The 27,195-nt window shown below is 48.6% G+C and overlaps 1 protein-coding gene across 1 annotated transcript in view; it reads left to right on the forward strand.

Annotated features, from left to right (window-relative positions):
- MMP17 (matrix metallopeptidase 17) overlaps positions 1 to 27,195 on the forward strand; it is a 151,403-nt gene that overhangs the window by 109,684 nt on the left and 14,524 nt on the right. Inside the window, exons 3-6 of the mRNA XM_035099020.2 lie at positions 5,146 to 5,272; positions 21,160 to 21,443; positions 23,733 to 23,909; positions 24,841 to 24,940. Coding sequence (XP_034954911.2) covers positions 5,146 to 5,272; positions 21,160 to 21,443; positions 23,733 to 23,909; positions 24,841 to 24,940 — 688 coding nt within the window. The remainder of the gene's footprint in view (positions 1 to 5,145; positions 5,273 to 21,159; positions 21,444 to 23,732; positions 23,910 to 24,840; positions 24,941 to 27,195) is intronic.

Below are 27,195 nucleotides of genomic sequence, written 5' to 3' on the forward strand. Positions count from 1 at the left end.
AAGGGAAAACTTGGCAGCTATGGACGGGAGGCATACCTGCCAAGTTGCTGTTCGAGAAATAAGGGACCGGGCCGGAAGTAGCAGACCGGAAGTAGCGCTGCCGCCATTTTGGACCTGGCAGAGCATGCTCAGAAGTGACTTTTGACACTGCTTTGCCCAGTTCCAAAATGGCCGTCGCACCAGAAGTCGCACTGCAGCCATTTTGGAACTGGGCAGAGCAGCATCAAAAGTCGTTTCTGGGCATGCTCCACCCAGTTTCAAAATGGCCACCGCGCCAGAATAAACCGGGGGGAAACCAAAAAATCCATTTGTTCAGCTAGGGACAGCTGGAAAAACGGGGATTTCCCAGGGAATACAGGAGACTTGGCAGCTATGGACGGGAGGGCGTTCCACAGGTCAGGTTCCCTGTAACCTCACTTCTCACAGTAAGGGAACCACCAGAAGGCCCTCAGAGCTGGACCTCAGTATCCAGGCTGAACGATGGGGGTGGAGATTGCTCCTTCAGGTATCACATAAGAAGCGCCTTCAGTATCCTGATCTCACAGTGGCTGATCAGATGTCTATGGAAAACCTGCCCTCCTCGTGGTCCTCACTGACTGGTATTCAGAGGCATAGGAAGGAAAGATCTCCCAGTCCTTAAGAACATGAGACTAGCCCGCTGGTCAGCAAAATGGCCCCTCTAGTCCAGCATCTTGTTCTCGCAGGGGCCAAACAAATGCCTGTGGGACACCTGCAAGCAGGACCCGAGCACAAGAGCCCTCTCTCCTCCTGCGGTTTCCAGCAACTGGCATTTGAAAGTGTCAGGGGGTCTCCTTACAGAGAGCCCCCACCCATCATTTTCACCAGCTCATCACCCAGCTTCAGCATGAGCAGCGAGTCAGAGGAGAGGCATAGCTGCCAAGTACCCCGTTTTCCCCGGGAAACCCCTGTTTTTACTTACCTTTTCCCGGTGGTCCCCCGTATCACTTCATCTCCCATTTTTCTCCGTTATTTTCTCCTGCCGGTGGCATTTTTTTCTGATTTGCCCTTCTATGTGCACCAAAAATGGCTGTCGCCGGCTTCAAAAGTCGCATCTACGCATGTCCGGAAGTGCATAGACGCGACTTCCGGTGTCGGCGGCGGCCATTTTTGGTGCCCATAAATGGGCAGAGCGACACCAGAAGTTGCGTCAACACACTTCCTGACATGCGTAGAAGCGACTTTCGAAGCCAGCGGCGGCCATTTTTTGTGCCCATAGAAGGGCAAAACGAGACCGGAAGTTACGTCGACGCAACTTCCGGTGTCACACGGCTGCCGGTCCCAGATTCTGCAGTCCGGGACTTGGAAGGTAAGAGGAGAGGAATGAGGAAGTGAGCAGAGTGGTGAGAGGGCTCTCGTATGTTTCAGAGCCATTGCACCGCTCTGAGGGAGAGCTAGGGGAGGGGGAGCTGAGACAGCCATCGGACACAGGGTGTCTGTTTCTCCCCCGACGCCTGAATTGAGGCGTGCCAGCACCCATAGGGCAAGGGGGCAGTGTTTTAGGGTCCCCAGGCTCTTATGCTGGGCGAAGACCAGGAAGAAGCCATTGTGAGGTTCTGGTACGGACTGAGCAGTCATGTTTCCCGATACTCTTGCCATAGCTGCCAAGTATCCCGTATCCGCCGGGAAAACCCCTTTTTTCTTACCGTTTCCCGGCGGTCTCCCGTTTGGTGGAAAATCCCGGTATTGTCCCTTAAATTGGCTTCTGCCCGGCGGCCATTTTTCTGGTGCCGCTTTGCCCTTCTATGGGCACCAGAAAATGGCTGCGCCGGCGCCGGAAGTCGCTTCCGCGCATGACCGGAAGTTGCGTGACGCGACTTCCGGTGGCGCTTTGCCCTTCTATGGGCATCAGAAAATGGCGGCGGCGCCGGAAGTCGCTTTTACGTCTTTCCGGTCATGCGCGGAAGCGACTTCCAGCGCCGGCGCCGGCATTTTCTGATGCCCATAGAAGGGCGAAGCGCCACCGGAAGTTGCGTCACGCAACTTCCGGTCATGCGCGCGCTGCCGATCCCGGATCTTTACGACCCGGACTTGGCAGCTATGACTCTTGCACTGTAAATAGCATACACAATAAAACCCTGAAAGAAAGGACGGAGTGGAGCATCTTTACTCATGAGTAGCCGCAATCATCTCTGACAGCAAGCATTGCTGCCTCCCAACTGTGGGGAGAGATCCTAACCATCATGGCTAGTAGCTCTGGAAGGCCCTCTCCTCCATGGATGAAGTGCTTTCTTTCACCTGTTCCTGAATCTTTTAACATTCAGCTTCATTGAATGTCCACGAGTTCTAATGTTATGAAGTTGCAGGTTTCTGAGTCATTTTTCAGGCAGTAATTACATCATTTATAAATGCATAATGAGTCGGGTGTCTGTGATGACTGCAGGGGGGGGGACACTTTCTAATGGGCTAATTTAGACCGTTCTTCAAGCCATGGTCTGGGGTATCAGAAATAAATATTGGATATGTTCGCTTTGCTGTTGGAGCAAAGACTGATTGATTCTGCATCAATACGCTGCCTTTCAGTGATAAATCGTACTTAAGGTGGCTTATGAACCATACAAATGAAAAATGATCCTAACAATTACAGCAAACAATGTCATTTAAAAAACTCTATATATCAGCAGACATGTCTAAATATATCATTCTTCATGTGCCTCCTCCATGAGAGGTCCGCAAGATTTTTCTGCAGTGGCTCTCCATTTGTGGAATGCTCTCCCTCGGGAGGCTTGCCTAGCGCCTTCTTTAAAGACCTTTAAGCGCCTGGCAAAAACATTCCTCTTCAACCAAGTTTGGCTGATTAACATCCTATATCCTTTTACTGTAATTGTGTTTGTGGGAGGCGGTAGAGCAGGGAAGGGGGTTATTGTTTTGGTTAGTTTTTGTTCCTTTTCTGTCAGAGATTCTTGCGGCTACTCTTGAGTAACAATGCTCCACACCTACTTGTCGCTAAGGTGTTTTTTATTGTGCATTCTATTTACAGTGCAAAGTCTCTGGAAAACATGTCTGCTTAGTCTGAGTCAAAACCTCGCAATGGCTTCTTTCTGTTTCGCGCCCAACATAACAGCTTGGGAACTCCAAAGCGCCTCCCCCTTGTCCTACGGGGTGCCGTGCGCCTCAGTTCAGGCGTCGGGGGGAAGGGCCGTCCTTCTGACTGCTCTCCCGTCCTTTCCTCCCCAGCTGCCTCCCTCTCTACTCGGTGTTGAGGCTCTTTGACGCTGCTAGAGCCTTGTTCCTCCCTCTCTGCTTCCTGACTCCTGTAATCTGATCCGCTACTGGACTTACTGCTCTGAGAGGAACTCGACCTGATGAGGGGGGGGCTGTTTCCTATAAGCCTTCCCCCTTACATTTTCTATAATGTATTTTGTGTTTCTTTATCTTGTATTTTTATGATGTGCATTTCCCTGAGATCTTCAGGAGAAGGGTGGTATACAGATTTAGTAATGGACACTTGCCATGTCTCTGGCGGCGGGCGGCGTTTTGTTGCCCGGCACGCAGCCCCACCACCCACCTGAAGCCACACCGTGCTGTTGGGCCATTGCTCTGATCCCTGGCTGGAGGCCTATGGGTTCCCGCCGAACCTCCATATTTGAATCAGCCAATCCACAGCAGGCCAGGAGGCAGAGCTAAAGGGGCGGACCGTGGAAGCGCAGGCTTCTCTCTGGTCTGCTCGTTAGATTTAAAAGGAGCCCAGAGCCAACACTGGCAGCGCAGCCAGCTCGGAGCATCACCCACCCAGCCCTCCCTCTAACTGTTTCTTTCTTTGCAAGCTAACCTTCTCCTTTCCAGATCCTTAAATGTTGTTGCAGTTGGATGATGGTTGCTGTCTTTCAGAGCTGGGAAGGAATTTGCCCTGCTCTGCAGGTTTTGCCTTCCCCGAAGCAATTATCACACCTTTGGTTGTTTTAGGCCTTGGACGGAATCCTCTAGTCCGTCAATCGATAGAAGGGGTGGGGTGGTGATGGGGATATTGAGGGGAGTTTCAGACCTCAAGCACACGGTGGTGGGTCATAGAACTCCCCTCAGCAACGTGTAAATGCACATTTTGCAGTATCCCCATATCCCCAACTGACCCTGTCTTGCCTCAGGCCCCCAGCAAGGGGGCTGAGAGGGATACATGCTCAATGCCTTGAAATTAAGAAAGTTGTGGCCATTTTAATCCCAAGTATGTTGTCCTGCATTTTACCTGATGTGTGGTCTGGCTTCTGGGGGACGGGGTGTATCTGCACCACAGGTGCCAAGTTCCGGATTGAAAAATCCGGGATCAGCAGCGCTGCGGCACCGGAAGTCGCTTTTACGCATGTCCGGAAGTGCGTAGAAGCGACTTCCGGTGCCGGCGTGGCACCAGAAGAACATGGCCGCCGGCAGGAGCTCCATAATCTGGGGGGAATACGGGGTATTTTGCCATTCGGGACACCTGCAGGAAACGGTAAGAAAATACGGGGGTTTCCCGGGGAAAACTGGGTACTTGGCAGCTATAATTGTACTTGGGCATGCAAATAATTATTATAATAAACACAGGGTCTGTTTGGTTTTTTCATTTAAAAAAATACACTCCCAAATAAAATAGTCTTAAGAATTCGCTTAACAGGAGGAAAAGAAAAGAGCAGCAGATGAATGCCCAACACAAGTTATGGATTTACTCAGGGGATTTTTTTGCATACTTCTGAATAGCGCTGTATTTCTGCATATTATATTTATTACACTCCTCCAGGCTGCTTTAGGAGACGACATCTTATTATCAACCAGAGCAAACAGTTCAGAAATACCCTTGTTGAATCTACAGTAGGGTATATGCAAATTCAGACACGTGTTTTCTTTGTTGGGGAAAATTGTGGCTCTGCGACAGAACCATCTGCTCAGTCCCCAGCATCTCCAGGTCAGGCTGTGAAAGAATCCTGTCTGAAATCCTGGAGAGAAATGCTGCCAACCAGTGCAGGCAATACTGAGCTACATGAATCAGTGGATATTTATCACGTTCCTATATTAGTTGCTTTGTATAGTGCATGGGGAGGATATGTTTCATATCTGAGGTGGCTGTTGTGAAAATGCACTGTTGCTGTTGCTGTTTCAAGGCAGAAACTCTCCCCATCCTCCCGGCCTGAGCGACTTTTCTCTTTTGAAATATAGATGAAGCCACACTGAAATTGATGAAGACACCTCGGTGCTCTCTCCCTGATCTCGCTGAATCGGAGGCAAGGAGGAAGAGGCAGGCTCAGTCAGCAACCAAGTGGAACAAAAGGAACTTATCTTGGAGGTTGGCTGTTAAATCTTTTGCACTTGCACTGCCGGTGGGGAGAACTTCCTCAAGGGCTGATTCAGCCATCTGTGATTATTTGCGTGCTTGAATGGGGCCGCTGCTGATCTAAGGGCACTTCAAGGTAGCCTGTTTGTGGAATGTTTATCCCTGTTCATTTGCTGCCCAAAAAAAGTCTGCAGGGAGGTTCAGTATTTGCTGAGCATGCATTCCGATTTGTTTCAGGGGACGTTAGATGGTGGCCAACTTTGCAGTTACACATTTAAAGCAGTATCATACCAATTTAAACCATTGTGGCTTTCCCCGAAGAATTCTGGGGACTGTGCTTTGCTAAGGATGCTGCGAGTTGTTGTTTTTGTTTAGTTGTATCCGACTCTTCATGACCCCTTGGACCATAGCACGCCAGGCACTCCTGTCTTTCACTGCCTCCCGCAGTTTGGTCAGACTCATGTTCGTAGGTTCGAGAACACTGTCCAACCATCTCGTCCTCTGTCGTCCCCTTCTCCTTGTGCCCTCCATCTTTCCCAACATCAGGGTCTTTTCCAAGGATTCTTCTCTTCTCATGAGGTAGCCAAAGTACTGGAGCCTCAGCTTCAGGATCTGTCCTTCCAGTGAGCATTCAGGGCTGATTTCCTTAAGAATGGATAGGTTTGATCTTTTTGCAGTCCACGGGACTCTCAAGAGTCTCCTCCAGCACCATATATCAAAAGCATCCATTCTTCGGCGATCAGCCTTCTTTATGGTCCAGCTCTCACTTCCATACATCACTACTGGAAAAGTCATAGCTTTAACGATACGGACCTTTGTCGGCAAGGTGATGTCTCTGCTTTTTAAGATGCTGTCTAGGTTGGTCATCACTTTTCTCCCAAGAAGCAGGTGTCTTTTAATTTTGTGACTGCTGTCACCATCTGCAGTGATCAAGGAGCCCAAGAAAGTAAAATCTCTCACTGCTTCCCTTTCTTCCCCTTCTATTTGCAAAGGAGCTGCGAGTTGTTAGGAGACCCTTATTCCCCTCACAGAGCTACAATTCCCAGAGTTCCTTGGGAAGAGCAATTGATAGGTAAACCACTGTAGAAATTGTAGCTGTGTGAGGGGAATCTGGGTCTCTTAACAACTCCCTTAGCAAAGTACAGTTCTCAGAATTCTTTAGGGAAGCCACAATTGTTTGAAGAAGTTGTATAATATTGCTTCTAGGAAGCCCACAAGCCAGACATGCGCACAGTGGCACCCTCCCCACCGGGGTTCCCAAGCAGTTGGTGGCGGCCATCGTGACAGCTTTATCTTGCAGGAGCACTTGGCTACTTTCAGGAGAGATATTCGGCTTAATGGTCCTCCTATACTGGGAAAGAACATCGTTACCAGAGTCCTCAACAGGTTGAACCGAGATCAAGTGGAAAGTAGATAAATGTGGGGTTTGTGTTTGATTTATTCTGTTGTTTGGATTTTTAACAACCGCAGTAGTTAGCTGTGCTGTCCCCAGGGGAAAAGGCAGTCTGGAACTCCCAAGCACTGCAGCTCACATTCTTTAGTTCTGGGGCCTCCATGTGGCAAGAGCGCCCCCTGCTGCCACTTGCAAAAATCAGGTGTTGGTGAACACAAGGTCCGACAGGAGTGAATCAGAAATCGTAAAGGGATTCCCAGCTTGTACTAAAATATAAACAGGCCTCCATGAATATTCCTTTATGTTGTCCAGTGGTATATTCCTGAGTCTTCTGTTCTTCTTTGCGCTCAACAACATGGGGCCAGTTTACTGGAAGGATTGCCTCCCCCCCCCCTCCCCATCTGCCCATTCAGGCACTTAAAACTGTGGAACTGGAACTTTTAAAACAAGTACCAAATAATATTTATTCTGCACTTTTAAGGGACCAGTCTTTTAGTGTGGCAGCTCCTTCTTCACCCATTGACTTTAGGCAGGTGTCTTCCCTGTATTTTTTTCAGTGCCTCCTCAAAACCTTTCTGTTCAGGCAGGCAATGTAAAGTTGGTGTGTATTTTTCACATTTTTATTTTTTAAAGGGCTGTATAAAATCAGTAACCAAAATATGAAAGTATAATGGTTAAACATGAACAGAATATATTGGATATCCAGTAAAGTCGTACCTTGGTTCTCAAACAGAATCCGTTCCAGAAGTCCATTTGACTTCCGAAAATGTTTGAAAACCAAGGCATGGCTTCCGATTGGCTGCAGGAACTTCCTGCACTCAATTGGAAGCCACGTCAGACATTTGACTTCCAAAAAACGTTTGCAAACCAGAACAACTCACTTCCAGGTTTGCGGCATTCGGGAGCCAAAACATTTGAGTCACAAGGCGTTCAAGAACCAAGATACAACTTTATATAAAGTTGATGCATATTTTAATGTATAATTTTAGTTTAGATTAGAATGTATTCTTTAAACCGTTGATTTTACTCATTTTGCAGAGAGCTACAGGTTCACAGAGAGAGCTACATTTCTACAGAGCTACAATTCCCAGTGTGGTTTAACAGCCAAGGAACTCTGGGAATTGTCCCCGTGTGAGAGGAATGTTGTTGTTTAGTCCTGTCCGACTCTTCGTGACCCCATGGACCAGAGCACGCCAGGCACTCCTGTCTTCCACTGCCTCCCGCAGTTTGGTCAAACTCATGTTCGTAGCTTCAAGAACACTGTCCAACCATCTCGTCCTCTGTCGTCCCCTTCTCCTTGTGCCCTCCATCTTTCCCAACATCAGGGTCTTTCCCAGGGAGTCTTCTCTTCTCATGAGGTGGCCAAAGTATTGGAACCTCAGCTTCACAATCTGTCCTTCCAGTGAGCACTCAGGGCTGATTTCCTTCAGAATGGATAGGTTTGATCTTCTTGCACTCCATGGGACTCTCAAGAGTCTCCTCCAGCACCATAATTCAAAAGCATCAATTCTTCGGCGATCAGCCTTCTTTGTGGTCCAGCTGTGGGTTTCCTAATTACTCTCAGCACCCTGAACAAACTACACTTCCCATAATTCTTTGGGGAAAGCCATGGCTGTTTAAAGTGGTATCATTGTTCTGTTCATGTATGGCAGGCACCCCCAAACTCAGCCCTCTGGAGTTTGTGGTGTCTCTAGTTACAAACTTTATTCGTTCCAGAGGTCCATTCTTAACCTGAAACTGTTCTTAACTAGAGGCGTGCTTTCGCCAATGGGGCCTCTTGCTGCCGCTGCGCTGCCGGCACACGATTTCCGTTCTTTTCCTAGGGCAAAGTTCTTAACTCGAGGTAACTCTTCCAGGTTAGTAGAGTTTGTAACCTGAGGCGTTTGTAACTCGATGTACCACTGTACAACTCCCATCATCCCTAGCTAACAGGACCAGTGGTCAGGGATGATGGGAATTGTAGTCCCAAAACATCTGGAGGGCTGAGTTTGGGGGTGCCTGGTGTATGGTGTGGATATCACCAATGTACAGACAATGTCCAGTATAAATCTGCTACTATTGCACTGCGTCAATGCCATGTTGCGGAACACACCTGTGGAAAATAAAAAATCAGTCTGGAGAAGCTCAGACTTTCCACCACCTGAAAAGTCACCTTTGCAAAGGTCCTGGGGAGGAAGCTGAGCCCCAGAACACCATCACTTTGATCTAGCCGCTCGCTGTAAGCAGCATTTTAACAAAGCATCCCCCCAAAGAGGTGTGGGGTGGTTGACTTCCTAGGAGCAGGGCTTAGAAAAGGGAGATGGTCCCTGGTCAGCGGGGAAGTCAGTATGCTGGAGCCAGAGAGGGCAGGAGAGAAGATTTCTCTCCTTTCTCATGAAATTGCTCAGACATAACCCCACCTGTCATATTCCTTTGCTCAGAGAAGCGAGCAGGGACTCGGTGATACCCAGACTGGCAGGCTGACTCAGCAATTGTAGGAGCAAGTGGGACTCCAGGCCTGGGAGCTGACTCAGCGTCCCCACACAGGGATTCAACCCGGCTGCTGTCAATCTAAATGAAAGGAAGAGCTCGTTGTTTCTTCAAGTCATTGACTCTGCGTGGTCTTTTGAAGCCAAAACAATCCCCAAAGACGGCTTGGCTCTCAGCCGGCTTTCAAATGCCAGTTAGGCTTACAGCAAAGAGCGGGTGGAGGGTTGCTGAGTCACAATAAGGAGCATCAATGCTCACCCCCCCTCCCCCTCATGACAGCTTGCATTAAAAGCCAGCGGTGTTACTAAGCAGGGGGGCGGGGAGAATATTAATATTAATTGCTTTCTGTTGTGTTAACTGTGGAACAAATTGCAGAGAGAGAGAGAGAGAGAGAGAGAGAGAGAGAGAGAGAGAGAGAGAGAGAGAGAGAGAGAGAGAGAGAGAGAGAGAGAGGAGGGAGCTGTGGTTCAATTGCCGCTTCCTGCTGCATGTGCAGGTACTACAAAATGCAGTTGTGCTTGGCAAGCCCCTTGGGACTTGTAGGGCGGTAGGCAAAGAGAAGAAGTGGAGCCAGGCAGAGCCAGAACCAATGGCTGGCATGTTGGCAAAGTTACTTAAATAATGCAGACCAGAGAGTCCAGAGAGAAAAGAAATCTTGGTAACATTTTACTGAGGAAACTGAACAAAAACAGTGTATGATTTAAGGAGAACAGCAAAAGTCGGGCCTTAAACGTAGAGGGAGACATTCAACGAAACATACAGGTGAAAACTTCTCAGAACTACACAGCCAATCAGAGAGCATGTGCTACCTCAGCAAAGATCATGCTGGTTGCTAAGCAACACCTCTACCAATCCTCTTCTTGGCTTGGTGACTTTAACAGAATTAACCCTTAAGCTGCCATATGTCTGGGTTTTCCCGGACACGACCAGGAATTGCACTGTCAAAATGGCGTCCATGCGGATTTTTAAAGAAAAATGTTGGGGGGAAAAGACTTATTTTTGGGGGGAGGGGAGATATTCCCAAAACAACTCCCCCCCCCCAAAAAAAGCAAGTGGGGGCTTGCTGAGGGAAAGTGAGCAGACAAGAGTGAGCTAAAGTTGCTGATAAGGTACAAAGTAGGTAAAGGACCCCTGGACGGTTAAGTCCAGTCAAAGGCAACTATGGGGTTGCAGCGCTCCTCTTGCTTCAGGCTGAGGGAGCCAGCGTTTGTCTGCCTTTCCAGGGCATGTGGCCAGCATGACTAAACCGCTTCTGGCGCAACGGAACACCGTGACAGAAACCAAAGCACATGGAAACGGCATTTACTTTCCTGCTGTAGCGGTACCTATTAATCTACTTTTTGGCGTGCTTTCGAGCTGCTAGGTTGGCAGGAGCTGGGACAGAGCAACGGGAGCTCACCTCGTCACAGGGATTCAAACTGCCAACCTTCTGATCGGCAAGCCCAAGAGGCTTAGTGGTTTAGACCACAGCGCCAGCTGCGTCCCCAGAAGTTGCTGGGCTAGTGCCCCAAAAGGATATACCAACCGTGCCCTCTGAACCCAATTGTAATCAAACGGTGCCGTGGTTAGTGTTGGAGTTTGACCTGGGAGAACGGAGTTCAGATTCTCAGCCATGAAGCTCCCTGGGTGATCCCAAGGTCACCGGTCTCAGCCTAACCTTCTTCTTCTTCTCTCTGCTTGCCATGGAGAAACTGCAAGCGAACAGACAGCAACAAGGCAGGGGGCTCAAGGCACTGGTGGTGTGCCCCCTACTGGGGCCCAAGAGCGCCAACCCCTGATGCTGGATCCAAGACTGGTTTGCCTCCAGGAGAAGACTTGAACCACTAAGATCCCCATGCTTCCATCTAAACAGTGTTGAGCCCAGAAGTAGAAAACCTCACACCAACCTTTTTTCCAGCTCTCAAGCCAACTCATATGTTGTTGTTTTTTAAATTAATTTTTATTGGATTTTATCAAGAAATACAGGGGGGGGGGAGGATACAAAACCAGTTTAACCACTCTTCTTCCCCCAAATTCTTCACATTTCAAAAACTATTAAAAATAAGAAAAACAGAAAAATAAAAAACAACAATAAAAATAAAAATACAATAACTCCATTCTATAACTTCTAAACTAGACCTTTCGGACTTCCCCATTTCCCCTTCTTGAGTTCTAATTATTATAATAGTTCTCGCAGTTTCCAGATCTAAAATCACATTCTTTTTTCTAGATTTTAACTTCTTTATTACTAATAACCATTCTTTTTATGCTTTAGCTTCTTTGTTACTAACAACCTTTCTCCCTTCAAAATTGTTGTTATTTAACTACTACTCTCTATCCCTTACCCAAAAATATTTAAACTTAATGTCCAAATCTTTTGCCCATTTATTCCCACCCTCACAACACAGTCCCACCCACCCCTTTCCCTGAAGTCGGTGTCTCCAGATGCGTCAGCCAGATCCTTAGTACATTCCTTAATACATTCCGAGGTCAGACCATATTATATCAAACAATACCAGATAATCCGAAACTCCCTCAACCCACCCCTAATCTGTCCCAATCCAACTTTTGCCGAACTCTTGCCTCCCTCTTCTGTAATCCCAACACTTTATATCCTTTCTCATTGTCATTCTCTTTCTGCACCCCACCTGTGCAGAACTCATATGTTACCACATTATTTCTGAGATACGGACATGAAGAAGCAGCACCCACACCAGCTGGGTAACATATGAATCAGATCTCCGGATGTCAGAGATTTCTAACAAAAATTGGAATGTGGGAGCAGGAATTGCTTATTCATCCCACAAACCAGAATGGGAATCGATCCAGTGAATACGTTCCTTGCTGTTGCTTTCGGTCCATAATTGGCTTTGTTTTCCTCCTGCTTGCCTTGCGTTTCCTTCGCGCTGAAATGAACGGCGTGGAACAATTTAATGGCAACGTGTTTTACGTCATGTACTTAACTGGGTTACAGAAATTACGCAAGTTGCGTCGTTTCTCTCAAGTGAGGCGAATGGCGTACGGTACTTTTTGGCAGGGGGTGAACTGCAGTGGAATGGAAACGGTGGCAAGTCATAGCTGTCAACTTCCGGATTGGAAAATAAGGGATCAGCAGCCTCACCCAGTGGCACGGCACCAGAAATCATTTCTGCGGATGTCCAGAGATGTGCAGAAGCGACTTCCGGTGTCAGGCTGCCTGTGTCCGAATGTCTGGGCACCGGAAATCGCTTCTATGCATGCCCGGGCATTTTCGGGCAGCACTCAGCAATTTCCGGCAGCACTCGGCAAGTGAGCAAGCAGACAGCCACCGGGCGAGGCATTTTACCGGGCGGCAGCTGGCTGCTCGTTCACTAGGGGGGTGCCGAGTGGAGCCTCTCTGGCAGCAGGGAGGGAGAAGAGCTGCTTCCTTTGAAATCCGGGGAAATTACGGGATATCTAACGATCTGGGATAGCAGCGGGAAACGGATTGAAATAAGGGAGTTTTCCGCCAAAAACGGGAGAGTTGACAGCTATGTGCCACGTGTGAAAAATAAAAGGCAGAAAATGGAAAGTGGTGTCTTCTTGTATCTATAATCAGATCTGAGCTTTTTAAGTTGCTCTGGACATCTGTTCATTTTTTTTGTTTGTTAAATCTCTGCAGTAGCGGAATGTCCTGAAGGACATACTAAAGAGCTAAGCCAGGTGTGGCCAGGTAGCAACAAAAAAGCAGAGCGCATGCCTGCCACTTCACAATTGCATTCCTGCTCAACTCTGTGCCCTCCACAGAGCCTGTTTGTGCCACATCCATGGCAACCCCCCCCCCCAAAAGCATGCCTCATGTCCCAGGGCCTAGTTCTGCTCAGGAAGCTGCCATTTTAAGAAAAAGGAAGGTCAACACGCCACTGCCAAGTGAGCTGTGGATGCTTGTCTGCTTTGTGTGACAACAAGGCCAGGGAGAAGGGCAGGCAGAAGGGGGATTTGCGGAGGCAGAAATCAAGGGCGCCGAGCTGTTAAAAACTGTTTGTTGGCGCAGAACTCAGGGGCTTGGAAGCCTATCCCACTGGATCCTGAGGGTGTCAAAAGGCCTGCTCAGATCTTCCAGAACGGTGTGGGAAGCATCAAGCCCTAGGGCTAAATGTGGCCCTCTGGTTCTCTCTCTGTGGCCCTGGGGACTCTTCCCCAGACCACACCCCTCACCAGCCCTGCCTTGCACTCGCCCGAGTTTCTTTTGCCTGGCTGGAATGTGTCCTTGAATTCAGATTGTGCCTTTTGCTTGCCTGTGTTATAAGAAAAAACTGCTCCCTTTCCCTTATGGGGTATTCCAGAGCCCGTATAGAGTCGTTAAGTGGGTTCCCTATCAGTAGGAGAAAATAACAGAGGGCAACCAGAGTATATTGAGAAGCAAAGCGGCTAGTAAGACTGATCTTTATTCAAGGAACTGTTGCAACAGGGTCCCCACTCACCACACACAGGAGGGAGGAGAACCCTGAACAATGGTGCGCAAGCCCTCATATAGACTTTTGAAATTGCCCACCCTGTAGCCCAAGACACACACACACCGAAAAAAATCATACATACATCACAGAAGGAGACATCTACAGCAGAAATTCTGTCTGTCAGGATACCTGATAATGGTCACTGATTGCATTACCTGGGCAGCCTGGCCATTCTTTTGTGGTGGTTAATACTTTAGTTCCTGAATCCATGTCACAAGCTCACCCTATTCATACACAAATACACCCTTAAGACAGGATATGCAAGCAAAAAGACAATGGGAAGGCTTTCCCCATTTGCCTCCCTTCCTGCAGAGGAATATTTGAGGTCATTGAGAGAGTCAAAATGGCTCCAGGATTGCTCTCCCATACTATTTCAGACACATGGTTCATAAATTTTGATATGTGTGCATTTATGAATATTGATTGCGTGTCAAGGTACCAATAACTCACCCATCACTCAGAATTTAAGTTTAAGGTTTTTGGCATTAATTTGGCCACAACTTTATTTAAATACAACTAAAGTGAGTGGTAAACAATAGAATGGGGAAAACCAGAGATCTGTTCAAGAAAATTGGAGATATGAAAGGAACATTTCGTACAAAGATTACCATAATAAAGGACAAAAGTGGTAAGGACCTAACAGAAGCAGAAGACATCAAGAAGAGGTGGCAAGAATACACAGAGGAATTATACCAGAAAGATATGGAGGTCTCGTACACCTCAGGTAGTGTGGTTGCTGACCTTGAGCCAGACATCTTGGAGAGTGAAGTCAAATGGGCCTTGCTAATAACAAGGCCAGTGGAAGTGATGATATTCCAGCTGAACTATTTAAAATTTTAAAAGATGATGCTGTTAAGGTGCTACACCCAATATGCCAGCAAGTATGGAAAACTCAGCAATGGCCAGAGGATTGGAGATCAGTCTACATCCCAATTCCAAAGAAGGGCAGTGCCAAAGAATGCTCCAACTACCGCACAATTGCGCTCATTTCACACGCTAGCAAGGTTATGCTTAAAATTCTACAAGGCAGGCTTAGGCAGTATGTGGACCGAGAACTCCCAGAAGTGCAAGCTGGATTTCAAAGGGGCAGAGGAACCAGAGACCAAATAGCAAACATGCGCTGGATTATGGAGAAAGCTAGAGAGTTCCAGAAAAACGTCTACTTCTGCTTCATTGACTATGCAAAAGCCTTTGACTGTGTCGACCACAGCAAACTATGGCAAGTTCTTAAACAAATGGGAGTGCCTGATCACCTCATCTGTCTCCTGAGAAATCTCTATGTGGGACAAGAAGCTACAGTTAGAACTGGATATGGAACAACTGAGTGGTTCAAAATTGGGAAAGGAGTACGACAAGGTTGTATATTGTCTCCCTGCTTATTTAACTTATATGCAGAATTCATCATGCGAAAGGCTGGACTAGATGAATCCCAAGCAGGAATTAAGATTGCCGGAAGAAATATCAACAACCTCAGATATGCAGATGACACAACCTTGATGGCAGAAAGTGAGGAGGAATTAAAGAACTTTTTAATGAGGGTGAAAGAGGAGAGCGCAAAATATGGTCTGAAGCTCAACATCAAAAAAACCAAGATCATGGCCACTGGTCCCATCACCTCCTGGCAAATAGAAGGGGAAGAAATGGAGGCAGTGAGAGATTTTACTTTCTTGGGCTCCTTGATCACTGCAGATGGTGACAGCAGTCACGAAATTAAAAGACGCCTGCTTCTTGGGAGAAAAGCAATGACAAACCTAGACAGCATCTTAAAAAGCAGAGACATCACCTTGCCTACAAAGGTCCGTATAGTTAAAGCTATGGTTTTCCCAGTAGTGATGTATGGAAGTGAGAGCTGGACCATAGAGAAGGCTGATCGCCGAAGAATTGATGCTTTTGAATTATGGTGCTGGAGGAGACTCTTGAGAGTCCCATGGACTGCAAGAAGATCAAACCTATCCATTCTTAAGGAAATCAGCCCTGAGTGCTCACTGGAAGGACAGATTGTGAAGCTGAGGCTCCAACACTTTGGCCACCTCATGAGAAGAGAAGACTCCCTGGAAAAGACCTTGATGTTGGGAAAGATTGAGGGCACTAGGAGAAGGGGACGACAGAGGACGAGATGGTTAGACAGTGTTCTCGAACCTACGAACATGAGTTTGACCAAACTGCGGGAGGCAGTGCAAGACAGGAGTGCCTGGCGTGCTATGGTCCATGGGGTCACGAAGAGTCGGACACGACTGAACGACTAAACAACAACAAAGTGAGTGGTTGCTTACGCATTGGTTCCCGCAATCTGTCCCCCGCCTGGGACAGAACTGACTCCCACTAGCGTACTAGGGAAGCCAGTATAGGTGAGCACCCTCTGAGAGAGGACGGAGCTGGGAACCAAACCCTTCACCTCTCCCTCAGATGCTCCCCGAGGCTCATGCGTGGTCCTGGCCCCTACCGGTGGTACGGACAAACATGTGGAGCCCCAGGATTCCTTTAACGGAATACCCCTAAAGGCAGCAGCAATTTTATGGGGCAGGCCCAGCCAAATCCTTGCCCCTTCCCATCCAATTTGAACCAATGCCTAACCGCAACCTTACAAGTTGTGACAATTTGCTACGCAGTAGGCAAAAACCACAGGGCACCAAACAATCAGCCAAGTGGACAAAATTCCTACCAGGCCCCTGCTCCAAAACAGGTGACCCCATGACAGGCATAGCAATGTCAAGCACAAAGAACCCCTAAATCAGGGGTCAGCAAACTTTTTCAGCAGGGGGCCAGTCCATTGTCCCTCAGACCTTGTGGGGGGCCGGACTATATTTTGAAAAAAAAAATATGAACGAATTCCTATGCCCCACAAGTAACCCAGAGACGCATTTTAAATAAAAATACACATTCTACTCATGTAAAAACATGCTGATTCCCGGACCGTCTGCGGGCCAGATTTAGAAGGCGAATGGGCCACATCCGGCCCCCCGGCCTTAGTTTGGGGACCCCTGCCCTAAATAAAGGGAGGACAGGCGGGAGATCCGTTGTAAGCAGCAAAAGTGAAACGCAAACTGCTTCCTAAGAATATATACTGCTATGGCTGTCAATCAAATCACTTGCAACATAACAATTTCCCCAGCAACAGCAAAACCACCAATCCCTCATGTGGCCATCCAAACTGACCCGCCCAACACGGGGATGTCTTGTCACCCTTCCACAACCCGAGCTCTCCTTAAGGGGAGAACTCACTTTCTATATTTGAGACCTTAAAATTCTTATAACACCTGGATAGAGGTGTGTGTGTGTGTGTGTGTGTGTGTGTGTGTGTAGGAACCAACCTACTGCACAGAAGTAACTTTCACAATCATTGCTCCCCCTGCTTTTGCCTCTGGCTCCATTCGCCATTGCCATGTGGCCCCTGGAAGGTTCACCAGGAAGATGTGCGGCCGCAGGGCTGAAATGGGTTCCGCACCACTGTCATAAAGAAATAAAAAACCTCTAAGTGAGTGGGTCTCCTTTTTATTGTGGGTGAGAGAGTCTGATCTGTGCAGCCCTGCTTTTGAGAAGCTGGACAGTGTGTTCAGTTTTTATTTATTTATTTATTTATTTATTTATTTATTTATTTATTTATACCCCGCCCATCTGGCTGGGTTTCCCCCACCACTCTGGGCGGCTTCCAGCAAATAGCAAAATACATTAAAATATCACAGATTAAAAACTTCCCTAAACAGGGCTGCCTTCAGATGTCTTCTAAAAGTTGCTTATCTCCTTGACCTCCGGTGTGAGGGCGTTCCACAGGGCGGGTGCCACTACCGAAAAGGCCCTCTGCCTGGTTCCCTGTAGCTTTGCTTCTCGCAGTGAGGGAACCGCCAGAAGGCCCTCGGCGCTGGATCTCAGTGTCCGGGCTAAACGATGGGGGTGGAGACGCTCCTTCAGGTATACAGGACCGAAACCGTTTAGGGCTTTAAAGGTCAGCACCAACACTTTGAATTGTGCTCGGAAACGTACTGGGAGCCAATGTAGGTCTCTTATTAGGACCGGTGTTATGTGGTCTCGGCGGCCACTGCCAGTCATCAGTCTAGCTGCTGCATTTTGGAATAATTGCAGTTTACGGGTCACCTTCAAAGGTAGCCCCAAGTAGAGCGCATTGGGCAGGGACGCTCACAAACAGCAACAGAAGAAGCCACACGTCACCTGTACAGAGAGATAACTAAGCCTCTGCCATCCTCTCTGTGTATCCTGCAGGGGTTCATTAGCGAACGCGCTTCCAACTAATGAATTTGTCCAATCGGATTCTTAAGGGGGCTTTGTACAAATCAACTGCTAACTGGCTGCAGACCCGTGGCACTGGGAGATAACTGGATTTGTCGCCTTCGCTCAGTCCAAATTGAAAGTTGCAGGTTTCTGGAAAAGGACTCACCAGCTCTATCGCGACAAGGCCGAGCCTGTGGCATTGGCTGGCTCTCAGGCTAATTGATGCTCTTGTCAGGCAGCAGCTGCGCTTGGTTTTTAGAGTGCCACACCGCATGCTCCCCCCCCCCCCCGAGACGAGGCTTGCTCTGTCCTGCTCTCCTTGTTCACTTCAAATCCTCCTCCGCTCTCCATCTCCCCCCTTTCGTTTCAATCTGAAAGGTCTCAGCAGGAGACTGTTGCCTGTAGATAACCAGTCGTGTTATTTTTTTATTTTTTAAAAAAGGAAAAGGGGGGGAAAAAACACCAGGAAAATTACTTCACTGTATTTCCGACAAGCAAAGTTGCTTCTTGGGCTAAAGAAAATAGCTCCAGATTCACTGTCTGAACTGACTGGGAGAATCGGAGAACAGGGGGAGGAGACGGTGGAAGAAGACTGGAAGAAGTTTAAAATTTATTTGGAAAAGAATTATAAGATTAAGAGTAGATAATAAGGGAAATGGAAGTACAAAGAGGCTGAAGAAGCATTTAGATATAGTAAGATGGGAATACGTTTAAATGTAAAATATTTACTAAGATTTCTAGATCCAAATGATATTTTGAAATATTGGGAATGTGTGTTTGAAATGGATCAAGAAAAATACCTATAAACGAATGTATTAGAAGAAGATAAGGGTTAAGAAGTAGAGAGTGCTATTATGGATATAAAAAAGAAACGTGGAAGGGGGGAGAAGGAGGAAGTCGATAGAGCAAGAAATATATATGATGATTGCTATAGAAAAGTTTTTCTTTATTCTTTTTTTCTTCTTGTATTCTTTGTTCTTTTTTTCTTCATGTTTCATGCATTTTTATTTATTTCTTTATTTATTTTTCCATTTATATAAAATTAATAAAAAATATTTTTAAAAAAGAAAATAGCTCCAGACTCTTCCAGTTGTGGAGAGCTCCAGATTTGAGCAAAGGAGCAACGCTCAGGGCTTTTCTTCAGCCAGAGCTCGCCAGAACTCATTTCCGCAACCTCTCAGGTGGGCGCCATTGCCATTCTAAGACAACAAGAGAGGAGTTCATGGTGTGATCTGGCACCTCTTTTTCCAGACAAATAGTCCTTTATCCTTTGGGAAAGGTGGGGAAGAGGGACATCCATCCTGTCAGGGTGACAGTTTGCAGGGTTTCTGTGCTGAACAGGGTTGAGCTCCATGGTTCTATAACAATGGCTACAGGTCCTTGAGTTCCTGTCTTTGTCTTTAAATCATAGTAGGGTGTGGCATGGAATTTTAATTGGGGCTGCAGCCTTTAATTAATATATTGGCTTGATTAATTTTAAACCCTTTAAAGCAAATGAAAAAGCTCTCTAATTCATCAGATGACATTTTTTTCCAAAACAAATGTTAATTATTTTAAATGTAAGTGTTTACAAAGGTTGCAGGAAGCAGCGGTCCATTCTAAAATAGGCATTTACCATTCGCTGTCACATGGGGGAATGAGGTGTGTGTGTGTGTGTGTGTGTGTGTGTGTGTGTGTGTCTTCACATGCACAATCTTAAAGACACAAAAAACATGTTCTCTCTCTTTCCTCTTCAAAACTGCATGCACGTTTATGGAGATTTATTCACCCACATAAAAGCTCATCAAATTAATCAACTAAGCTTTCTTCAAACAAGCAGCAGACCTAATTTTAACACTCTCATTCTTAGGGTTCTTTCTTTCTTTCTTTCTTTTAGTTATTTAAACAGTTTTTGCCCCACTGCTTGGCCAGAAAACCTTCCCAGAGCGGCTTGCAGAGATCAGTAGTAAGACAGTCTCTGCCCTCATTTTTAAAAAGTCACAGCACGAAAGGAAAACGGATTGGGAGGGAGGAGGAAATAGGTAAACTCATGTACCAGTTTACCAGTTGGGATCAGAAACTTTTCCAGGAGAGGAGGAGCCAAAAGTGGCTGGGGTCTCAGCGGAGTTGATGAGTTGGCCCTGCTTCCCTTCTTTCCTTCTGCTGGTGATCCTGGAATTTCGGCAGAGCTGTGGGTGTCCTTGCATGCCTTTTCTTCCTCCCCCTGCTGCCGCCCAGTGGAATGACTGCTGCAAGGCTGTGTATCGGGGGAGGGGGGGTCAAAGTAAACTAAGTAAACAACTGTGTCGTGGTCCCACCTATTCTCAGCAGCCAGAAGCCTCATAGCCAGACACTGGAGAGACCTGTCAGGAGTGAACATGGACCAATGGTATCAAATACCATTTGATGGGAAACAGCCTTATTAGAGAAACTAACCAATCAACTGAAACTGACATGGGGACAAATAGAAGAAGACGCCTTCATCCCCTCATGGTTCCCCTTTATCACATACACATATCACATACACAGCCCAACAAGGCAACAACAAGAATCCGCCGACAGCATACGAATAAATCTGGCCAAACTGATCCCCCCCAAAAAACCACACACACACATACCCCATTCACAAACAAAAACAAATCTCACTACAGCCAACCAAAGACAACCAACCACACCCTAGACCACCCCCAACCTCTCTCATCACCAAGGAAATACAACATGTGAATACAAAATAATAATAAAATTCCTTCCAGTAGCAACTTAGAGACCAACTAAGTTTGTCATTGGTATGAGCTTTCGTGTGCATGCACACTTCTTCAGAAGTGTGCATCTGAAGAAGTGTGCATGCACACGAAAGCTCATACCAATGACAAACTTAGTTGGTCTCTAAGGTGCTACTGGAAGGGGGGGGTAATTATTTTGTCTACGTCAGACCAACACGGCTACCTACCTGTAACTAGAACACGTGAATAGTAATAGTATCCACACAAGCGATCCTGGCACAAAGCTCCCACACATACACTAAGTAGAAAAATAGAAGCATAGCCACCCAAATCCACCCCGCTCACCATTCCCCCCTCCCCCTCTTTCCCCCTCTTTTCTTCTTAACCTAACACTGTATGTTAACAAATGAAACTGATCTGTAGAAAATACAGCTTTTGGTGAGGGGGGGGAGGCAATGCACATTAGTTTTGTAATCTAAGAAATCTTTTATATATATAAAAGGGGCTGTATCCAGGGTTGCTTCCACTGAAAATAACAGACAAGACTAACTTGGGTCCATTAATTTTCAGTAGGTCTCCCCTGAGTATAATTTAGTTTGGGTAGAACCCAGGGGCTGTTCTTTTCTGATCATGGGCTGCCTTTTTCCATCCCAGAGTTCGCACGTTCCCCAAGGAATCTCACCTGGGCCACGACACAGTCCGTGCCCTCATGTACTACGCCCTGAAGGTGTGGAGCGACATCACGCCGCTGAATTTCCACGAAGTGGCTGGCAACAATGCCGACATCCAGATCGACTTCTCCAAAACGGACCACAATGACGGGTACCCCTTTGACGGTCCTGGCGGCACAGTCGCCCACGCTTTCTTCCCGGGAGAACACCACACCGCCGGGGACACTCACTTTGACGACGATGAATATTGGACTTTCCGATCATCAGGTACGTCAGGGTAAGAGAGCTGCAGAAATGTGCGGGAGTGCCCTCTTTGCCTCCATGAGCGTCAAAGGAAGAAGGGGGAGGCCAAAGGAGGATGGACCTCTATAGAAAGGGAAAGGCTTCCAGCGGGTCAACTGCTGTAGCAGCAAGAACAGGTCCAAAGTAAGAGTTTCTGAAGCAGCAGTGGAGCTGTCCAGCCAAGAAGACGTTGCACTAGCAGTGTGCTGTTGATTGGCAGCTTGCTGTTGACAATGAGATTTGGTTCTTTGCAAGCCAAGGCCTGTTGGCAAGGAGAGAGGGAGAGAATAAAATGAGAGTGGCAGATACTGTAGATGGTGGAAGGACCCCGAGTGAGAAACAGAGAAGTCAGAGGCAGTTTCTCCAAGTAAGAGAGAGGAAAAGAAAGCTCCCAAGTGAGAGCTAGGAGAGGGCCTTCTCAGTAGTGGCGCCATCAGATATCTTTTTTTAACTTTTAGTTTATTTACAATACGTTGCAACAAATACATATGAATACAAAAAACTTGAGTGCAAAAAACTTTCCAGCCGTGATAGAAAATCAAAATATAAAATACATCAGCTTGTAACTACCCTATGTCCCCCCCTCCCCTTCCTTCCCATTCCCCAACTCCCCAACCCCCCATCAGATAACAAAGAAATAAACAATGATCTGACTTTTAGAAGACATCTGAAGGCAGCCCTGTTTAGGGAAGTTTTCTGTTTACATCCGAAGATTTGTGGCAGATAAAAAAAAGTACTTATTCATGCACCCATGGTCAAACTATGGAAATCAGTCCCCCAGGAGGTGGTGGGGGCTACCCACTTGGATGGCTTGGACATATTCATGGGCTTACCGTAGGCCAATTCATGGAGGAGAGAGCTATCAATGGCTCCTCGCCATGACAGCTCTGCTCTGCTCGCACAGTTGGAGGCAGCCATGCTTCAAGTACCAGTTATTGGAAGCCACAGGAGGGAAGAGTTGCTCGTGCTCTGATCCTCCTTGCTGGTCTCCCAGGGGCTTCTGGTTGGCCGCTGTGAGAATAGGATACTGAACCAGATGAACCATTAGCCTGATCTAGCAAGCTGCTCTTATGTCTGTGGGGGCTAGGATACAGACCTTTGGGTACAGAGAAAATTCCATCTTCTTGCTTTTTTTGTATTCTAGATACCCTGCTGATGATTTTCTCCTCTATATTTTACATTGTTGCGTAAACAAACTCTGAGGAAACGGAAAGAAGCTCCACTCTGTTGTTTAAAATTGCATATGCAGGTGGCGCTGTGGGTTAAACCACAGAGTCTAGGGCTTGCTGATCAGAAGGTCGGCGGTTCGAATCCCTGCAACGGGGTGAGCTCCCGTTGCTCGGTCCCAGCTCCTGCCCACCTAGCAGTTCGAAAGCACATCAAAGTGCAAGTAGATAAATAGGGACTGCTCCGGCGAGAAGGTAAACGGCGTTTCCGTGCGCTGCCAGGGGCGTAGCCAGGATCAAAATTAGGGGGGCAAGGGGCGGGGCAAGGGGCAGGAGGGGAGGGGCCACAGCGGAAATGTGGGCGGGGCCACGTGGCCTGCACCTCCCAGGTCTTCCGAAGGGGCGGCCCCAGGCTCCCGCTCCCGGCGCGAAGCTCCAGAGTCGCGCAGGGAACGCGGGCCTGTGGCTGCGTCCTCCGCGCCTCCCAGGTCTTCGGAGGAGGCGGCCCCAGGCTCCCGCTCACGGCGCGAAGCTCCAGAGTCGCGCCGGGAACGCGAGCCCGTGGCTGCGTCCTCCGCGCCTCCCAAGTCTTTGAAGGAGGCGGCCCCAGGCTCCCGCTCCCAGCGCGAAGCTCCAGCTCGCGTTGGGAGTGGGAGCCTGGGGCCGCCTCCTCCGAAGACCTGGGAGGCACGGAGGACGCAGCCACAGGCTCGCGTTCCCTGCGCGACTCTGGAGCTTCGCACCGGGAGCGGGAGCCTGGGGCTGCCACACTGCTGCGCCCCTCAGCCTTTGCTTCTAGGGGGGGCAATTGCCCCCTCCTGCCCCCCCTGCTTATGCCCATGTGCGCTCCTCTGGTTCGCCAGAAGCAGCTTTGTCATGCTGGCCACATGTCCCGGAAGCTGTCTGCACACAAACGCCGGCTCCCTCAGCCTATAGAGCGAGATGAGCGCCGCAACCCCAGAATCGGACACGACTGGACCTGATGGTTATGGGCCCCTTTACCTTTACCTTTTGCAATGTGTATGCTTGCAAAGGGAAGGGAAGGGCAGTCAGTTATACATTAATTTACTTATTTGCACATCTTTCCCTGCCTCCTTGTTATTTTCAGATACCCATGGGATGGATCTGTTTGCCGTGGCAGTCCATGAGTTTGGCCACGCCATTGGCTTGACCCACATCTCTGCCATAGAGTCCATCATGAGGCCGTACTACCAGGGCCCCGTCGGAGATCCCCTAAAGTATGACCTGCCTTACGATGACAAAGTCCGGATATGGCAACTCTACGGTGAGCCCGGGTTCGTTCGTGCACATGTCAAGTTGCTTGGGTGAAGAATTTGTGTTGAGAAACCAGGAGGCATGGCTCCGTTTCCCTATGCAGCGGAGGTGTCAGGTGCTTGGAACTATAGGCTGGCAAGTATCATAGAATCATAGAATTGCCGAGTTGGAAGGGACCACAAGGGCTATCTAGTCCAACCCCCTGCAATGCAGGAATCTTTCGTCCTATGTGGGGCTTGAACTCACGACCTTGAGATTAAGAGTCTCGTGCTCTACCAACTGAGCTATCCTAGCTGTAGGTGGAGCAGAGGGAATAGCCTGGTAGCTGTCTTCAATTATGAATGGCCCAGACTGGAGGAGCATAGCAGATCTAGGAGGTTTATATAGCAGCCTGTGGCATGCCATTGACTCATTGGCGTCCTCTGACACAGCCAAGAGGATTCCGCACTGAGGTGATATTTATACGTCACCCTGTTATTTTCAGGTACCCGGGTGATAGACCTCTTTGCTGTTGTGGTCCATGAGTTTGCCCACACTATTGGCTCAACTCAGTCCTAAACTGCTTGCAATTCCCTGCTCCAGTCACTAGGAGGTGGTACAGAGAGCAGGCCAAATGCAATCAACACCTCACCAATAGGGCTTGCAGGATGGGCTCTGTGGCATTTGATAGGATCAGAAATTACCTCCAGCCTCTGGGGGTTTTTTGTTTTTGAGTTTTTGCATTTTGTTCTTTTTGCATTTGAAGGGTACCTGCCCCCAGAAAAAGTCAGCTGGAGAACTAGACTCTCCTCAGAACAGGGTTTCATGCTTTTATGGTGAGGCAGGTGACATGAAAAGCTTGGCTGGGCAGTCTGTCTACTTGCCTGACCTCTCTCTACTTCTGCCCCAAGATGGATAAGCCACCCCTTGCTGGTCTAATTCATCCTTGTCTTTGCATGCAGGGGTCAGGGAGTCTGTGTCCCCAACAGCCAAACCTGAAATATCGAAAACAGAGGACCACCCCATCTTGCCAGACTTACCGGAGAATCGCTCCACTGTTCCGTAAGTTGAGTTCAGGAGTCAACAGCCCATCCTCATCTTCTTCGGTGGAAAAGAAGCAAGCGTAGGGCACAGAACTGGAATTCTCAAACCAAACTTTGAGTTTGAAGTACAGGAGCAGAAGTTCCAAAATCCGCATTTGCAAACACTGAAATTCTGAATTTGGAACTGAATTTGAACCTGGGACCATCTGCAATGACAGCAGATGTGCTAACACTAAGCTACAGCTCTTCCCGGCTATTCAAGTAGGCTCCCTACGTGATGAAGAACCCAGCTCTCATCCTCCCCTTGAACGATAGAAATCATGTGGGTGGGAGACAAGAGAAAGAGTGAGCAGGTTCACTCAGGAGGCATATGAACATGGTATGCAGGGCCGGCCCTAAGGCAAGGCTGGGTGGCGCAATGCGCCAGGGCACCGGGCCACCAGGGGGCGCCACGCTGTGCCCGCCAGACAGCCGCGCTGCGCCCGCCAGACAGCCTGGCCGCCCTCCCGCTCGCCCTGCTCCTTGCCTCCCGCCCGCCCACCGCGGGTTCGAGTACCGGCCTCAGCCTGGCGGGTCAGGTCAAGGGCATGTGGAGGACAAGAGGCCGGGCGCTGCGTGGCACCGCCCCCCCCCAGCAGAGGCCTCCACGCAGGAGGAGGCGCCGCTGGCGCCCCGGAGGACAACCAGACAGCCCGGCCCACCCTCAGCGCCTGGCCCGCCCATGCCATGTCCCTCCTCTGCGTCTGCGGTGAGTTGGGGGGGCGGCGGCAGAGGGACCTTTGCGCCACGGCGCTCGATGTGGTTAAGACGGGCCTGATGGTATGGGAGCCCATTTTGCCTAGAAAGTGAGGTATAAACAAAATAATTGGATCTGAACCCACTTCTCTCCAGCTGATGTGGTATTTGAGTGCCTTCTAGACAAGCCTTCCCCAACTTGGTGCCCTCCAAATGTCGCAGATGACAATCCCCACCAGCCCTGGTCACAATGGCCAGTGACTAGAGGTGATGAGAGTTGAAGTCCAAAACATCTGGAGGGCATCAGGTTGGAGAAGCCCGCACTGGGCCATTCATATGCATCCTTTGTATTGATGGTCAGTCTCCGTTGGCTCATGAGCTACTTTTATTCTCCATACAGTGGTCTGAAAAGGACATGGGTACCTATTGCTGAACTTAGGAACATTGAAAGCTGGCTTAATATGAGCCAGACCTTTGGTCTATCTACCGTAGCTCAATATTGCCCACACTGACTGGTAGTGGCTCTCCAGGGTTTCGGAAAGAAAGCTTCCCCAGCATGAGTTGGAGATGCTGGGGATTGAACCTGGGACCTTCTGCACCCAAAGCAGATGCTCTCCCACTGACCTATGGTCCTTCCCCACCCATGCTAGCTGTCAGAGGGTTGTCGTGGCTACTCTAGAGTAACTCTGCTTGACTCCAGTTTGTCTTCAAAGACGTTTATTGTGCTAATCATTTACAGTGTAGAGACAGCTTAAAACATGACCCCTCATCCCGAATCAGAATCCGGCAATGGCGTATATCTGTTCCTACAGCAGCAAAGTATTTGGGGCACCCCAAAACGCCTCCCCCTTGACCTGCGCCGCGGCACTCTCCTTACTTCTTGCGCTGGAAGGAGCGATGCCCTTTCAGTTTCCTCCCTGAGCGGTCGGTGACCAACATCCCTGAGCCCCTGCCTGCATCTCTCCGCCCCCGAGCTTTCCCATTGTTCCTCACTCTGATTTCTCTCCCCCTCCGAGTCTCCTCCTCCCCCTCTGGCTGCTTCAGAACCACTGGTGCTCTCTGTACTTGACGAGGTGGACGTCAGGATGATGGGGGCTGGCTCCCTGTAGGGAGTCACCCCTTACATCACTGTTTTGCTACTCTTGTTCTAGACTGGACTACCATCTCCTGGCTCTTCTTCCCTGGGGAAACCAGAGTCCACCCTTTCAATAACTAACAAAAGGAATTGCTCCCCAGCAGGGTGGAGAGAAGTTCAGCGCCCTCTCTCCATGCCCTCAAGTCACCTTGTATCACAGCAGCTCACTCAGCACAACAGGGAAAACTCGTCCGCCATCACTCTCGGGGAAACTTGCCATCCATGAAATTTTAATCAGGCCGGTGCCCTTCCTCACTTGAAATTTGCACGATCTCTCCGCTCGCATGGTTTCACTTGGTGGCTGAAAGGCTGACACAATTTTGAGGGACTCAAATAAATCTAGGGGGAGGTATTGGTGTTTATTTGCGGGGAGGGGGTTCAATAAAGGTACCCGGAAACTTGGG

Source organism: Zootoca vivipara, chromosome 17, assembly GCF_963506605.1.
Source record: "Zootoca vivipara chromosome 17, rZooViv1.1, whole genome shotgun sequence".
Taxonomy (NCBI): domain Eukaryota; kingdom Metazoa; phylum Chordata; class Lepidosauria; order Squamata; family Lacertidae; genus Zootoca; species Zootoca vivipara.